This window comes from Prionailurus bengalensis, chromosome B4, assembly GCF_016509475.1.
Source record: "Prionailurus bengalensis isolate Pbe53 chromosome B4, Fcat_Pben_1.1_paternal_pri, whole genome shotgun sequence".
Classification (NCBI taxonomy): domain Eukaryota; kingdom Metazoa; phylum Chordata; class Mammalia; order Carnivora; family Felidae; genus Prionailurus; species Prionailurus bengalensis.
The window spans coordinates 53706933-53725282 of NC_057358.1; the positions used below are offsets into that span (position 1 = coordinate 53706933).

General features: G+C 36.1%; 1 protein-coding gene across 1 annotated transcript in view; it reads left to right on the forward strand.

Annotated features, from left to right (window-relative positions):
• The window catches only part of SLCO1C1 (solute carrier organic anion transporter family member 1C1), an 86755-nt gene continuing 68405 nt past the window's right edge, over positions 1-18350 (forward strand). Inside the window, exons 1-3 of the mRNA XM_043563133.1 lie at positions 1-9616; positions 14308-14477; positions 15906-16047. Coding sequence (XP_043419068.1) covers positions 14349-14477; positions 15906-16047 — 271 coding nt within the window. The 5' untranslated portion in view covers positions 1-9616; positions 14308-14348. The remainder of the gene's footprint in view (positions 9617-14307; positions 14478-15905; positions 16048-18350) is intronic.

Here is an 18350-nt window from a genome sequence, read left to right on the forward strand (position 1 = left end):
ACTAAAATTTCAGTGTCAGTAAAAGTACCTATTTCAAATGAAACAAATTTTAGCAGGGAATTCTTCCTTTCCTCTTTAAAAAAAAAGAAAGTCAAACTCATAGGATAAAAGTGTGACTTCTCTTCAGTTTTACTTCTCTAACTAAAAATAGTCAAGGAAAAGTGATCAGAAATTCTCCGCCATAATAAGGAATAAGAAATACCCTTCACCTAAGTTACAACTCTCCACACCCAGTTTCATTGTGCAGTCCATGGTACCAGAAAGCAGGAAAAAAAAAAAAAAGTTATGGATCAGGAGTGAACACAACATAAAATGTGAAGGATCATGCCAGCACACCCCTCCATCTTTGTGATAAACCAATTTAGTTATCAGTTACTCTTGAGTAAAGACACTTAATGGATCCATATTTCAGCCCTGACTTCCGTTATACAGTCAGCACATACACATGCTTTGGAATGTGAATTAGCCCTTAGAACTTAGAAACTGCTGCTTGAGTACCTTTTGATGGGAAGGACTTTTTTTTTCTTTTAATTCTAGTAATTTTACTCCCTATATAATAGCAAAATATTTAGATGATTTAATGTAAAATTAAAAGTAGTTGTTTAAAGATGTTTTGTGTATATAACTTGTTGGTTAGAATTTTCCACCAACTTTCTTTTGAAAATTAACTGGTTATTTTTATGGCTTAAAAACTCCTATCACATATTATGTTTTAGCTAGTTATAAGCATAAACCAGTACTATAGTGTTGCTATCTTTAAATAATAATCCTAATTACCTATATATTACCTGTTAGTGGGGTTTATTGGCTTGACATTTAGTGTATATTTATTCATTAGTTTTTTTATATAATCACTATTTTTTAATATTCTGTCAAATATCTGCATGGGATTTTTACCATACTCTGTTTGCTTAACTGGTGGTTTGCTTTTGTTTTTGTTTTCCATTTGAGTGTCAATTCATTTCTTGATATATTCTCACAGAAGTATGCATACCATTTTTTGCTCCAACAAGGACAGTTTGTTAGTTGATGAGCACTGGAAATAAATATCACTGAACCCACCCACCCCTTGATATTTCTTCCTAAAGATTTTGGTCATGCAAATCAGAAAATGAAAAATCGGTGCTTTTAAAAATATTCAAAACTTTCAGTGCAAAACAATGAGTAAGAATTCTTCCTGGCTTTCTATCATAATATTTGTATATGCAACTGAAAGAACTTTAATTTGAATGTAGAATATTTTTGGTTTGGGCTGATTTGGTTAATTTGATTTGTTTTTTGGTATTGAAATGGATTTCTGATTCCCGATGGAACAGTTGTTCTGATCAGTCATTATTTCTTCCTTTTCCTAAGAAGAAAAAAACAAACAAACAAAAAAACTGCCATTAGAAAGTTTATGTTTTAAGTCCCAAATATTTGACTTTGTAGGGTATTTGCAAACCAGAGAGTATTACATTAACTTAATTTAGTATTCCTGAAAAGCAATATTTTCAAATAAGTAGCAACCAAAGTAACAGTATAGGGAATGCCTTTTGCACATGACAATTTTTAACAAGGTAGTTCTTACCACTCTCAACTGAACGTGTTTATTAACAACTCTCCAAATTTATCAACTTTTAGAAACCCAAGAGTGAAGCATTGGACTTAAGGGATCATTTTGCAATTGAAGTAAATCTTGTCCTTACACCTGTATCTCACACTTAATACATGTAGCAATACTTCGTATCTTCCTATCAAAATTATTTGTTAAGTGATTTAGTTAATGGCTGATAAATATTTTGTAAAACATAAAATTGTACAGAAAAAATATTAATTTGTATTTATTTTTATTATTTTTTAGCATAGACACTATATTGATGCTCCTTTTTTGCCAGAATTACTGGAAGTGCCTCTTGATTTTTTTATATATATATATATAAATATTACAGTAAACATATACTCAAAATTATTAGAATTGTGTCACAGATGATCAATGTGGATGTTACAATGTGAAAATAATGTATAATATAAATATAATTCTGTGGTATTATGTTTGATGTAGTTATTTGTACAATCCAAGCCCTCCGTCCAGTTTTGAAGAAATCCTTCCCTCTCATATCCAAATGCAGTGGTTTGTGCCCAGCTATACATGCTATAGTGAGACATCTGCTGGACTCCTACAATTCCTAAGGACTCCTGGGGGCTTTTTCCCCCATGGTCACATTTCCTTGCCTATTGCTGATGAATTCTTAGTTTCATCTCTCTGTAACTAAGCTGTGTTCTTTGTCTAATCAAATAGTTAACACCATAATCAACATACCTAGATTTCTGGCATTCAGCTGCAGAGTTCTATAAAATAGCTCTGCCATTGATCCTATAAATACTACAGTTTGTCCTATACGGATTGTCTGTTGATGCCTAATACATGGGATATTTGGTTGTACAGACTCAGAATAATTTTTGTTCTGCATCTTTGAAAGCTTTTAAGAAAACTGAACGATTCAAAACATTCAGAGTGTTTTAACTAACTCAAACATACAGTCTTCAGACAAAAAAAAAAGCAAATGTGATTTTTACCCACAGTTTCCAAGGAATTAATTCTTTAAGCTACACATACAGATTTCCCTCATTCCCTGTTAGGCAAAATCGCTGCTCCTAAACTTGGTATATTTGTAGCTTTCTTCACTTTGGCCCCAAACTATCCCTCACCAAAGGAACTAACCATCTATCATTTGTATTTCTGTGTCTTAGGCAAGTTATTATCAGTGGAGTATTTACACACACTGTATACATGTATTTTCTTTCTTTTGTATACACACACATACTTCCAATCACAGGCAGCACAAAAGGGCAGAAGATTGACAGTATCTTCCTGAGTTGTAAACTTTATCCCTCTCCCAAGGCTTTCCTTTTACAGTGATGTCCTCAGTGGAAAGGAAGCAATAGCTGGAAATTCCAGTCCCAACCTTCATCTCCTTCCTGCAACTAGGTGCTATCAAAACTGTTCGTAGGTAAGCAAATGTTCATTTACATGGTTGGGTAAGAGAAGTGATGATAGGTATCTTCTAATGGCTCCTGAGATTCAGCCCAGGGCAAAGGGAGGACCATAGCCACTGCCTTGGAGATCAGTTTAGTGTGTCCTGGGTCAGCTCTACAGATCACCCCTATGCCTGCTGAGCCATGTGAGGTGGAGCTCGGGATATGGGTACACCCCAACCAATGAAAAGAAAAATGAAATAAAATCAGTTCTTAAATAATTAGAAACTCTTCTGCTTATTAGGATCGATTTAAACTTATTTAATCCTGAAGCTACTTCAGGTCCTGATCATTCTTTCTGACATCATTGCTGGCTTTATAAAGGAGCCCAAGGTCCACTTCTGGTGAAATTTGTCAGATTTGAAGAATTATCAGGCTGCCCATGCTGGCTGAGATCTTTTGAGCTATTGGGGCCAGTTAGAGCTGGATGGGCATAGGGAGAACATATTGGTTCATACTTTGTGCTTACTCTACTGTCAATTTGACTGCCCTTTCCCTGTAAGATGCCAAAGGTGAATTCAGAGAAATCCTGGTCTTCAGAGAGTGCAAAGTAATTAACGATTACGTAATCATTTTCTATTTGTGCTATAATCAATTGCCACAAACTTGGTGACTTCAAACCAACAATCAATTACCACAACAATGGTGACTTATTGGGTCAGAGCTTGGCCAGTCAGAAGTCTAGAGGGACTTGGCAGGACTCTCATTCTGGTCTCTCACAAGACTGAAATCAAGTATTTGCCAAAGTGTTGGCCAGCCTGGACTCCTCTCTGAAGTCTCTAGAATCCACTTCTAAACTCATTTAGGTGGTTGGCAGAATGCAGTTCCTTGTAGTATAGGACTGTGGTCCCCCATTCCTTGCCAGCTGATGTCTGAGAGCCTTTCTCAGGGTCTTCAGGCAACTTCTTTCCTGTAGGCATTGCTTCTCTCACCACTCGTCATCTTCAAACTGGTGATGTCACCTGATTCCTTCTTACACTTTGAGACTTTCTGACTTCTGCTGCATCCTTCTGTCTCCAGCTAGGAAAGTTCTCTCCTTTTAAGGGCTCATGTTATGATATTGGGCCCAGATAATCCAAGAGGATCTCCCTACTTTAAGATCTTTAATTACATTTGAAAAATCTCTTGCCATGTAACTTAGCATATTTATAATTTTCTGGGGATGATGGGGTGGACTTCTTTGGGGGCTCTAATTATGTCTTCTACAAATCATGAATAGGATGAGGAACACAGTGAAAATAAAGAAGGCATATTAGCCACATGGTTGTTCCACATGATGGAAGCTCATGCCCACAGTGAAACTGCGGGGAAGGTACAGAGATTTCCCATATACCCCTGCCCCCTGTACACTCAGCCTTCCCCATTACCAATCTCACTATCAGAGTGACACAGTTGTTACCATTAATGAACTTACCATTTATGGACCATTTATGAACACATCCTAAATCACCCAAAGTCCATTATTTACCTTAGGATTTGCTCTTGGTGTGTACATTATAAGGGCTTGGACAAATGTATAATTACATGTATCTGTCCTTATGGTATCATACAGAGTATTTTCACTGCCTTAAAAATTCTCTGTGTTCTGCCTGTTCATCACCGCCCCCCGCCCCCTGCCAGCCCTAACCTCTGCCCATCACTGGTCTTTCACTATCTTCATACTTTTATCTTTTCCAGAATGTCATATAGTTGGAATCATACAGTATGTAGCCTTTTCAGGTTGGTTTCTCTCACTTAGAAATAAGCATTTAAAGTTCCTCCATGTCTTTTCATGGCTGGATAGCTCATTTCTTTTTAGTACTGAATTCTATTCCACTGTCTGGATGGACCACAGTTTATTTATTTACTTACCTGCTGAAGGACAAAATGATTACTTGCAAGTTTTAGCCTTTATGAATAAAGCTGTTAAAAACATCTGTGTTGCAGGTTTTTGAGTGGATGTAAGTTTTCAACTCTTTGAGTAAATACCAAGAAGTGTGGCTGCTGGATCTTATGGGAAGAATATGTTTAGTTTTATAAGATTCCACTAAACTGTTTTCCAAAGTGTGTGTACCATTTTATATTCCCACCAGCAATGAGTGAGAGTCCCTGTTGCTTTAAGTCCTTACCAGCATTTGGTGTTGTCAGTGTTCTGGAATCTGGCCATTCTAATAGGCGTGTATTGGTGTCCTACTGTCACTTTAACTTGCATTTCCCTGATGACTAATGATGTGGAACATCTTTTCATATACTAATTTACCATCTTTATATCCTCTTTGATGAGGTGTCTTTTAAGGTCTATGGTCCATTTATTAATTGGACCCATTTCCTTTCTTTCTTGCACTTTTGGTTGGGAAAAAAAAATAGTTGTTTGTCTTAATGAGAGTCTTCATTTTGGGTTTTGCTGATTGCACCTTTATAGTTTCATTTAGCATGTTCTTCTCTTCCTTGCATTTCTTCTTCCTTTTTTCCCCACACACTTATTGATTTTTGAGAGAGCGCAAGCAGGGGAGGGGTAGAGAGAGTGCAGGACAGAAGATCTGAAGTGGGCTCTGTGCTGACAGCAGAAAGCTGGATGCACGGCCCAAACTCATGAACCATGAGATCATGACTTGAGCCAAAGTCGGAGGCTTAACCAACTGAGCCACCCAGGCACTCACTCCTCTCTTCCCTGGATTTCTTAAGAACTGATATTTAGATCTAAACTGAGGTTTGGTAAGATTTTTTTTGAACGAGGGAAGAGTGCTATTTCAGAGGTGATATTTCAAGTTTCTAGCGTCCATTGAGATATTTAAAATAGCTCCTTCTTTTTTTGTATTGTTACTGATCGTTGGTGACCATTACCTAGATGCATTAATTCATTAGAGGTTTGAAAATTATGGTATTCTAATTCTTTCATCCTTTTTTTGTTCATTATTTGGAATACTTCTATACAGAAAAAAATATCTTCACATTTTAATGATTCTAATGACTAGGAAAGACAGGATAAATGTAATTTTTCTCCTAAGTACCAGTTTTAAATGTATTGAAGTGTTTCCTTAGAAGCATCCAGAGTTTAACATGTTCTTTTTTTGGAGTGCTATGAATTCATGAATTTAAACATTCTGTATATTTCAACCATTACAATTACTTTTCTTAACGATGAAAATTTCCTACAGTTGGTTAGTGGGAGCTTGTTCAAATTCGCCCATGAGTGACTGGGGCACAATCTAGTCTTCAAGGCCTCCCTGCTTTTTTGTATGACAAATATTCTGGGCTCATCTTATATTCTCAGACCTGGTAGTAATCACATATTGAGAAGCCATAATTCCTTTTATATAGCATTTATAGACCCAATTCAGTGCTGGTTGCATTTATTGCTATTGGTTGATCATTGGTTTTAGACCTTTTCAGTGCAGAGCTAAGATATATGTCACTCAGACTGAAAACTCCTGCTTCAAATATAGGACTACCAAGTTTTTCTTAACCTGGTTCATCTTAAATTATAAATGACATTTTAAGCCATGAGCCTGGATGAGGTGATTTGGGATTATATGTAGATAGGGCAAAGAAGATATTCTAAGGACTGAACTGTGGAGTGCTGTGGCAATGAATACTAACAGGAAATGACCACTTAGCCAGGAGGAAAACAAAGAGAGTGTGGGGTTATAAAAACCGGGTGAAGAGAATGGATTAAAGAGAAGGACACAATCAATGGTATGCAATTCTGCTAATAGCTCAATGAAGATGAAGCCCAGAAACTGCTGAATTTATTAATGTGAAGGCCTTTGATGTTATTTATGAAAGTAGTTGTGGTAGAGTTGTGGAGGCAAAAAAAAAAAGAGCTGGTGGGTCAAGAATTGGAGAAGAGGAATTTTAGGTAAGGAGTACAGATGAAAGCTTGGTCTTAGAAACATGGACCATGCAACCATAGGAATAGAAGAGGAAACAAATCAGATGAATACAAATGCAGATGGAGAGTAAATGTGGTGGGGGAAGAGTACAATATTTCTCTCCTGATTTCATCAGTGAGTTCCCTAAGCAAGGTCATCAGCTGATAATGAAAATTGGGAAAGAAATGTTGAGGGTTTGAGAGAAGTCATTTGGAAGAAAGGGAAAGAGATTAAGTTATTAAAAGTTATGCTTAACAATGCCTCTAAGACCCAGTGAGGTCAGTGGTCATAAATTTAAGATAAGCCCTTATGTCATGTTAATGAGTTTTTATTCAACTATTTAAAACAGTGTGGGTGTAAATACAGAGTGGAGAGAAATTTGAATTTAACCCAACTGTGGTTTGTCAAGGAAGAACAAATTGACCAATGGACAAAGGAAGTGATGCGCTGTGCAAGTGAGTGATTAAAACAGTTATGTGAAACAACTCAGGTAAGTAGGGAAATGACAATATGAATGATATGGGTTAAGTTGTGTCCTCCCCCCTAAAAACATATGTTGAAATCCTAATGCCCTGTATCAGTGAATGTGACCCTATTTGGAAATAGGGTCTTTGCAGATGTGATCAAGTTAAGATGAGGTCACTGGAATGGGTCCTCATTCACTGTGACTGTCCTTTTCAGAATAGGAGAAGACAGAGACACATAAGAGACAATGGTCATGAGACAATAGAGGCAGAGATTAAAGTAATGAATCTACGATTCCAACAATTGTCAGCAAACATTGACAGTAGAAGAGAAGGAAGAATCCCTTCTTTAGGTTTCAGAGAGAGCATGGCTCTGCTGACACCTTAGTTTTGGACTTTTAGCTTCCAAAACTGAGATAATAAAGTTCTGAAGTTTTAAGCTCCCCAGTTTGTGGGGGCTTTGTTAATGCAGCCCTAGAAAACTCATTCATTTATGGTTAATTTCACACCACAGCAGCAGAGGTGAGTGGTTATGGTAAAGTTTATATGGCCTGCAAAACCTAAAACACTTACTATTTGACCCTTTGCAGGAAAAGTTTGCTGATCTAAAATACGGAAGTAGGATATAGTCCAATGAAAGACTACAAATGAGAAGTGCTGAATATTGTGTAAAGTAAGTAGTATGTACATTCAAAACTGTAACTTTAACTGTGGACTGAAGAGGTCAGAAAAGGAATCATGTTAGAGAGTGAACTTGAGTAAGCTGAGGTAGACCAAATTACACTCTTGGGAAAATTCCATTTGTTGGTGAGGAAACGTAGGCTCTTTGCACTTTGGGATAGTAAACACTGCTTCCCTTTGAATGCACTAATGACCACACTGTTAAACACATTGAAAATACAAGATCTATTGCAATGCTTGCTCACTAGCAAAAGCTAGTTTGATTGCTAAAATAAAATATTTGGTCTTTCAGAATCTGAATGTACCATTGCCTCATTGTGAGATTTATCACTTTATTTGTATCCTTTTTTTTTCATTTGTAGTGAAATGTGCTTATAACCTTTGATTTTTGGTTAATGATCCTTACCATTGTGTGAACTGAAATTGTATATGTAATGATGATACTTTCCAGTCATTTATAACATTTTGTTATTTGGAATATACTTCTGAATAGCTCATATAATTTAATCTTTAAGAGAGCCCCATGAATCTATTTTATTTTGAATAAAAATTCTGCTTCACAGAGGAAGAAGCTGGAATTCAGTAAAGTTTAGTGACCAGGTCAGAGTCACAGCCATTTAAGAATATGATGGATCTTGGATGATACCGGTAGCAAATTCATTTATTACCATAACCAAATGCAAGCTGATATGGCTCAGAATCCTCCTAAAATGGTACTCTTGGAAAAAGAATTTATTGTAATTTTAGAATTTTTCAGTGCAAGGAGTTTTCTCTCCTTAGAATTTAGATAGCATAAACAAGTGGATGCTGAAAAATCCAATGTTGTTTTGTTTTTTTTCTTTTTCTATTGGATCCTCATAAATTGTGGATGTGAGCAACTGATCCTGTGTCTGAGAACTCTTTCTAGAAAGAACTCTGCAGAGCCTTGATCCTGACCTGGTATGTGTTCCCTAAGATTCTGGAATCCCAGTGGGAAAAGAAACCACACAGAGATTTAGCCTATGAGCCTTTTTTTTTTTTTAAACAGAAGTATCCCAATGATGTCTCAAGGAGCAGCTGGCTTAAAAACTTCTTGGAAGGAGAAGGAGGGATCTTTGTTACAGACTTCCGCCCCTCCTCCTGCTTCTGTTCCCTTCCCCTCTGCCCCCTGCAGAGTTTTGTTTCTGGGAATCAGCAAGTAAGATCACAAGTGGTCTTTTCTCTTTTCACTCTCTCCCATACAGAAAGCTTTATCACGTGTGGCCTTAAACTTGCAGCAAATTGCAAAGAAATGGCTCAAAAGCTTCAGCTCTCTCTGTGCCCTGGGAGCTGAGATGCACGTCAGTGGCTTTGCCAGCGTGGCCTGTTCTCTGCAGACTGCCAGAGAAAAGAGGCCAGGAGGAAAGAGGAAAGAGTCGAAATTGCCCAGGGGTGAGACCATGCCCTTCATCTTTTCTTTCCCCTAATTTGCTCTGTCTGTGTCCATCCAGGCTCTCCCCACCTGGCAGAACTGCTCAGAGCTGCTGTAGAATTCACCCCAGTTTCCTCTTTCAGTCTGTGGACTGGGGTCCAGCCTCTTGCTGAGCAAGTTGAGAGGAATTGGCTGTCTTTGATCTCCACCTCCAGGTAAGATTTAGTTCTCTGCTTTTGTATTTTGTGACTATCACACCAGATTCTCATAGGAGAGCAGCTAATAAACCCTTCAGTTCTGCACTACAAGTATCTTATCCATACACACCATTAAAATTGGGCCCTTGTCAGGTTAATAGAAATAGGAAAGGACACAGGTTAAAGTCAGATCAACTCAGATCTGGGTTCAAATTTTGACTCTGATGCTTATTGGTTGGGTAGTTCTTGACAAGTCACTTAACAGCTCTGAGTTGTATAATTTTCTATAAAATGGGAATTCTAATGCTAACCTTGCTGAGTTGTTTTAAGGATCAGCCAAAAGTATATAATTCACCTGGCACATAAATAGTACTTGTTAAATCTGAATCTGACACAAACAATTACTTGTATTAGGGGGCTTAGCTTTCTTAACAACTCACAGTTTGTATTAGCAAGTACCATGACATTATTTGGTGTCCAGAAGATAAGCTAGTCCAGAGGGTTTCCTCATGAGACTAAAAGAAGAGGGTGTTGGGGGTTGCTCTCTGACTTTCTCTCTGGCAGTCTTTGGAGTTTGACTATGGATGGAATCTATGTCACAGGATTAGGGCACAGAGCTTCAGGGCTTCTGTGTGATCCAATTACACCCTTTCAGGCTATCTATGCTCTTTCAAGACCAGAAGATTCATTTTCAAACTCATATGAACAGAGAATTCTGTCATTTTTTTTTAAGTGAAAAAAATGAAAAGCGGTTGGCTTCTTTTTCTTTGGCCTCCAGAGTAAGATCTACTCCAACCCAGGATGTTGGATGAAAACTTTGCCATAACTCTTTTCCTGGAGGAATCTGTTCAAGTGGTGGAAGAACAATTAAGGATTTGCCAAATGCGAATCCTTCTAAATAGTTGTGTGCCTTTGCTCTACTGCTGCAACTGCAAATGAATAGAGAGAGGGAGAAAATCTGGAGGATCTTTCCATTCATGTCCTTGAGCTTTCCTTCTTCTTCTCACACAGGAATGAAGAGCTCAATACTCATAAACATGGTGTCCTTGAAACAGACTATTCTTGAGGTGATATGCAAATTAGCCATCAAGATGAAATGACATTTTCAGTGAAAATATCCAGTGCCAGTGTTCTAAGCTGAATCCTATTTTGCCCTAACACAACATCAACTAAGATGACTATAGCTTTCTTATTTTTGTCATTACTTCTAGATTAGAAGTGATTTTTGTGTCAACACTCCCAAATATAAGAAGACAGTGTGTTTTGGTGTCTCAAGGTTTTAATATTGTTTGCAACATGATTGTTTTTCTCTTTAGCATTAGCATTCTAGATGTAACCTTTGAATCTTTTAAAGATAGATTTATTATAAGTGATAGTATATTTAATTATTAAAGAATTTGTTCTGGTCCATTGGCTTTATTATAACTGGCCAGAAATAATATATTGAAGTTCTGAAACAGTAGGCCAATTTGAATTAAATTTAAATTTTTTCTGGTATATATTCCTTGCTTGGTGATATTTTTACATCTTTAATGTTTAAAATATTTTTGTATGTTCATTATAGAAACATTAGGAAATATGAAACACAAAACATTTTTAAAACATTGCCTACAGTGTCGCCAACCAGAAATAATGTGTTAACTTTTTCTTTATATCTAGACTTTCTGAAACTTCATTTCTATGCATATACACATGTGAAAATGTATGCTTCTGTTGTAAAATAGCGTATTATGTATATTGTTTTGTACCATGAAGTTTTAAAATCAGCTCTATAATAAAAATATTCTATATAGCTGTATTTACTTCTTTACACTAATTTCTAAAGGCTTCAAAAGATTTTCTTGCATAAATAGACCATAATTTGTTAGACATTTAGGTCATTTAGATGTTTTGACTTTTATTATTATTATTATTATTATTATTATTATTATTATTATTATTATTATTATTGGCAGTGTGTCTCCAGCAATTTAATGAAGGTACAGGTACTCAGTAGTCTTTTAGCAGAGAAACCTATGTAACATTGGATAACCCAATGTTTCTCAGACTCCCTTTTCATTGTTCTGACAAAACATTGTTCTGGAAAACTAGTTTCAGTGACTCAGTGGACATAAGAAGTTGGCCTTGGGTATCAGAACACGGTAAAGAAGAATCTCTATGTCCTTAGTTTCTTAGAAGTTGTGGTTTTTTTTTTTAATCAGAAATGGATGTTAAATTTTATCACCTGGTGTTTGGCATCTACTGAAACTTTATTGTTTTTTTTTATTTTGATTTTTTTCAGCTTTCTTGAGATGTGACTGACAAAAATTGTCTAAATTTATGATGTACAATGTGATGTTTTGATATTCATTATAACATGTAACATTATAAATGTATACATTCATTAATGTAATGATTTGGTAAATAAAATTCCTAATATTGTTACATTTGTAAACTAGATCCTAATTACAGAATATAAATTAATTTGGATTTACTAGTATTTTATTTAAAATTTTAGCATCTCTAAGTTTCACCTGAAGTTTTTTTTTCCTTGTGCTATCTAAATGAGATTTTGCTCAATATAACTCTGACGTTTTTAAATGAATAGAGATTTTTATCATCTGTTTTAATTACCTAATATTTTCTCTTTGAAGGCTATCCCTTACTAAACTACTCCTTAGTATTCTTGTGTAAGGGATCTGTCCTTAGTATTTTTGCTTAGAGGATAGTTTCAGCGTATTTTTGTTAATGGTTCCCTTGGCTATTTTTGTTTTCTCGGCTGTATCAGTACAGGTAATTAATATTTGCCAGAAAGTTACCTATTTGGTCAAGACTTTGAAGTTATTTCTATATATTGTGCATAATTTCTATGTTTTATACTTATAAACATCTATGTTTAGAGCTCACTGATATTGTATTCTTGGGTCTTTGTCTTTTCTTTTTTTAATCTTTATTTATTTATTTTTATTTTTAAAAAAAATTTTTTTTTCAACGTTTATTTATTTTTGGGACATAGAGGGAGACAGAGCATGAACGGGGGAGGGGCAGAGAGAGAGGGAGACACAGAATCAGAAACAGGCTCCAGGCTCTGAGCCATCAGCCCAGAGTCTGACGCGGGGCTCGAACTCACGGACTGCGAGATCGTGACCTGGCTGAAGTCGGACGCTTAACCGACTGCGCCACCCAGGCGACCCTAATCTTTATTTATTTTTGAGAGAGAGAGCATGAGCAGGGGAGGGGCAGAGAGACAGGGAGACACAGAATCTGAAGCAGGCTCCAGGCTCTGAGCTGTCAACACAGAGCCCAACATGGGGCTCGAATTCAAGAACTGCCATATCATGACCTGAGCTGAAGTGGGATGCTTAGCTTAACCACTGAGCCACCCAGGCACCCCAATGGGTCTTTGTCTTTTGATCTTGCTTAGTATTATCTGCTCTTTGTTTAGTTCTTTGGTTTTTAACTTTTTTCCTGTTTCACTCAATTTTCCTTGCCCATTTCTTAAAAGTTAAATTTATGTATCAAATAATCTAAAAATCAAATAATCTAAAAATCTAATACTAAAAAAAAGAAAGAAACAGGCCCTTGCTTTACCCTTCTCCACTCATTTCTCACTCCCTAGAGGAATCCCCTCCAGTTTTAATTGTTCAGGTCTTACTTTTGATATTTAATTCCGTATTTCAAAATAAATTCTTGATTTTTCAGTTTTGAGAAATTATCTATGAATTCAAATTGTGAAGGATGAGGTTTAGGAAACACAGAATAAGTATTACATAAAGTCAAGGTAATATATTCATAGGCAGAATAAGCCTAAATTTCTAAATACATTAAATTTTACTCCTAATGTTATTCCTTTAATTAGTTTTATGAAAATATGCAAGATTTATATTAACATACAAATGCATCATTAGGGTGATCCAGAAGTTATTTTGTTTTTTCAATCTCTTCACTTAATTTATTTTTTCAGGCAGGTATTGAGCCATGCAGAATCCTAAAAAAGTAAATACGGATATGAATAGGAGAAAATAGGTTCAGAGCATGTGAAACTGTCCAGGGCTTGGTAAGGACAAGAGGATGGAAAATTAAACATAGGAAGGGAGGCCATCTTTTTTTAAGGCACTAAAGTAACTTTTGCCTGAATTAAATGTAAGCCTGAGGCACAAATCATGCTCCTTCCTTGTGTGTCAAACTAACATGATACATAAATTGGTCCTCTTCTCTTTTTTGCCATATTTTAAACCTTACTTTGGATGCTGCAGACCTATAGGAATAACAGTGTGCTACAGGGACCTATAAGGGGCATCAATCTTTTCTACCCATTCTGTTAAGATAGATTAAAAGGCTTTAATGACTTAATTTTAATGAATCAATATTCAAATGGTTGAATGCCTCTTCCTTTCCTGCTTGCTTCTAGTTTAAGCTGGCAAGACCACAAAGTTTGCAAAATTCTGCCTCGTTATTTATTCCAAAGACAACATTTAAATTTATTCTTTGCCATAATGAGGCTTAAGCTGGAGGGATTGAGAAAGAATGTTGGCTACAGAGTCCTGATAGCTGGATTAGTTAATCAAATATACTGGTCAATTTTAATTGAAAAATTTTGCCAACTTCTGTGGTAAAATAAGGTAGCTTATATCAAACTATGTCTCCAGAATTGTGATCTGTGAAATAAAAACATTATTTAATAAACAGTGGATTTGAATTTTTGTTTTGTTTTGTTTTTTTACTGTCAGAAGCAACCTTGACAGGATCAGAGTCAAGGAATATTTTCATAATGGACACTTCATCCAAAGAAAATATCCAGTTATTCTGCAAAAGTTCAATGCAACCTGTCGGGCGACCTTCCTTAACAACAGAATATTCTTCCTCAAAGGGGAAACAACAGTGCTGTGGTGAACTGAAGGTAACAAGCAGTTCAACAGTAAACAACAAATAACCCTATGTAGTGAACTAAAGAGTAACAAAGAATTAGGGGGGGGAGGGGGGTTATTTGGTGGAGTCCATGTTTTTGACTCTCCATCCAGATGTTTGCTACACAATTTTATAATTCATGTTTCTATGCAATTACTTATTTTCCATATGTAGTTAGAAGCAAGAATTTTTTTTTTCCTTTTTAAAAAGCGATCTTAGATGCAACTTATTGAAACCACACTTTATCAGGCAGTGAAAGCAGTAGTCTCTCTCTACCATGTAGGTTGTTACTGCATATTACTTTCGGGCCCCATTTCAATGCCCCTCCTAAACTGAAATGAGAGAGAAGAAACTAACGTTTATTCAATTTCTACCATGTACCAGATATTATGCTAAGTATAGTGATAGCATTTAATCTATGAAATGTCCATCTATTCCCATTTTGCAAATGAAAATTTTGAACTTTCCTTGCTCCACAGTAAAGGGTAGCATTGCTTTTTATTTATTTTTTTTATTTTTATTTTTAAAAAAATTTTTTAACGTTTTATTTATTTTTGAGACAGGGAGAGATAGAGCATGAACAGGGGAGGGTCAGAGAGAGGGAGACACAGAATCTGAAACAGGCTCCAGGCTCTGAGCTGTCAGCACAGAGCCCGACGTGGGGCTTGAACTCACGGACCCAGAGATCATGACCTGAGCTGAAGTCAGCCGCTTAACCGACTGAGCCACCCAGGCGCCCCTAGCGTTGCTTTTTAAATGGTGCTCAGTGTGACTCCCAAGTTCCTGTTCTTTCTTTGTACCAAACATTTGCTTAGCAAATATATGTGTGTGTTTTCATACAAGTGCTCATCTATTCTATGGATATTCCATCACAGACTCAGGTCTGGCAAAATACATAAGCCAGCTATTAAAAAAACATTCATTTGAGAATGAATTTAACTTGAATATGAACTCAAGCACAAGGATAGTTGCACTTTTTTTGGTCTGCTATGTTCCTGCTATGACTGTGAAACAGTCATGAGTACTAGACTTGATAAGATGTTAAGTGTTTGATTTATATCCTTGTTTTATTTTCTTACCTATGTATGGTTCCTTCCCTCTTTGCTTCACCATACAGTGGATCTTTTTTTCAAAGCCAAGACTCCTTCAAGTATCCTTGAGGGGAGGGGGTGGAAAGAAGGGAAAAAGCAGAATTCAATATACATTCTGAATGAAATATATTTCAGAATTTATATTTTTAGGAATCTGCATGAGCTTGAGGCTGAAGAAAGCCTATACCCATCCTTGAGAGAAATCTTCAGTGATAACAAGCTTGTTAGATTGTTCTTGGTTTGCATTCTTGTTTGTCTGTTTGTTTAGTAAGTTTCCACATGTATGTCAAGCTGGAGTCAGACTAAGTGTGACTTGTCATATTTTCCAGGTATTTTTGGGTGCCTTGTCTTTCGTTTACTTTGCCAAAGCATTGGCAGAAGGCTATCTGAAGAGCACCATCACTCAGATAGAGAGAAGGTTTGATATCCCCTCTTCACTGGTGGGAGTTATTGATGGTAGTTTTGAAATCGGTAGGTATTGCAGACACATGGCTTTACTTTTAAGTACAAGGTCTTCTAGGCGTTACTAAATGACATCCTCACTGCATTCTGTTGTTGCTAGGATCAGACTCTCTCTGTAGATTCATGTTTAGACAGAATTTACTAGGACCTGTTACAGTGGAGGCCAGGTGTTCACTATTATATGACACACAATTCACAGTTTCCAATCAGAGTGAGAGACTTTCCTAGAGGAGAGGGTGAGATGCTATTGGGATTTTGAGTTAAAAATATTCAGGAACTGTCTTTACAGAAGAGTTCTATATCCTGAAAGCCCTGTGATTCAAAATTTGGAAGAATTCACATGGGTTGTACAAATCTTTATTGTAATGATTTAAGAAGTGAAACCATAAAAGAAGTTTTCTGCCCAGTGACCTAGAAAAAAATCTTATTAACGAGAATAGTAGAGCAAAGCAGGCAAGAAAACTTCTACTCTCATGTGTCTTTGGGTAGCATTTGACTATAGACTTCCTCTTGGCACTTAAAAAGACCAAATGATTGTAATCACTGTGTTGGAAGTACTTTAAAGAGTATAATTCCACCCAGAGCTTCCTGAATTGATAAGGTACAAGGCTGTAATTCTTTGTTAAAATAAACAAAGAATTGGGGTCCTTACTACCTTGGGACTCAGATATATACTTTATGTAGTAAAAGCTCTAATGGCTCCAGTTTCAGCTCATGTGAACTTATAGAAATGTGAGGAAATATTTTTCAACTCTTCAACAATGACTTTTTTAGTTCATCCTGTATATTTCTGTTCTTACTCTGAATATCACAAAACTAATTAAAAGAATGAAAAGGTAACCTTTTACCTTCAGGGTTTTCTTCCCAAATCCTTCTTTCATCATCCTATCAAAAAAATGGGAATGCTTAGGTCAGTACTAATCAAATGTTAATGTACATCCGAATAACTGGGCAACGTGGTGAAAATGCTGATGCTGAGTCTGTAGAAATTGGAATAAGACTCTGCCTTTCTAACAGGCTCCCATATCACATGAAGCTGTTATTCAATGGGCCATACTTTCTGTAGCAAGTGTTTGAAACATCTGATCATATCACTCCCTTGAGTAAATTCTGTAGACAGGCCTAGATAGTTGATGTAGTACTTGATGCCTGTCCTGTCTATAGCCCTAAACTGAATGAAGGGCCATGGAGAGTCAAGATAAGGATGACACACATAATCACAGGGAGAAATGAGTATAAAGAGGCAACTAGTTCTAATTGAAAGAACAAATCACACAAAAAGAAGGAATGAACAGATAGAAAATTATATACCAAGTGGTACTTCTTGCTCACTCTAGGTTATAGTATAAAAACATTTTAGAGCTGAAGAGACTTAGAATATGGTCCAAACTTTTTCTTAAGTCCCCAGGTCCTAATGCAACTTGAGAGAGCCTTTATTTGATACAGAGTACTAACGTTTCACAAGAAGTGACAAAGGACCCTGAGAATAAATTGATATTAATTCTTTCAGACTATTCTAAGGATAGAAGCTGTTTATTGAATTAGATACAGTAAAATGCTTTGAAATCCTCTCACTTCCATTGCAAACCTTTATTCCAAAACATCACTAGGTTTTCTCCAGTAGTTTGCAATCCACAGTTTTTCAGAAAAGTGGGTTTCCTGACCATAATCCTAATTTATTCCTCTTGCCTCTCTCCACATTCCTTCCTTCCAGGATTCTGGATGCACTATCACCTTTGTCTCTAGCTCCCATTTCTTCTTTTTTGCAGAACAATCTCATTTATCCTTTGACATCAGTTGGCATTATTATCTAATGTCCACACAACAGGCACTCAGTTTTTTCCCAAGTAAAGTATTTTTTCAAACCAAAGTCTTTCTCCAGCAACAGCAGAGTTGCCAAGAAAATAAAATGTTTTCTATATTATCACTTCCTAATATTTCCAGATACTCTTTCTTTCAAAAGTTTTCCCATATATTCTTATAAATATTTAAAAGTTTTGCTTTTCGTATTTTAGTATTTAATCAACTTCATGTAGACATTATAAAAACTTTGTTTTTTAGAGTAGTTTTGGATTCACAGCAAAATTAAGTGGCAGGTACAGCGATTTCTTATATATACCCTACTCCTACCTATACAAAGCCTCCTCCATGAAAAGATCCCCCACCAGAGTGGTATATTTGTTACAACTGATGGACCTACCATAACATTATCATTCAGACACCATAGTTCGTATTAAGGTTCACTCTTTGTGTTGTATATTCTAAGGAATTGAAAAAATATATATATGTATAATGCTAGATATAGCATTATA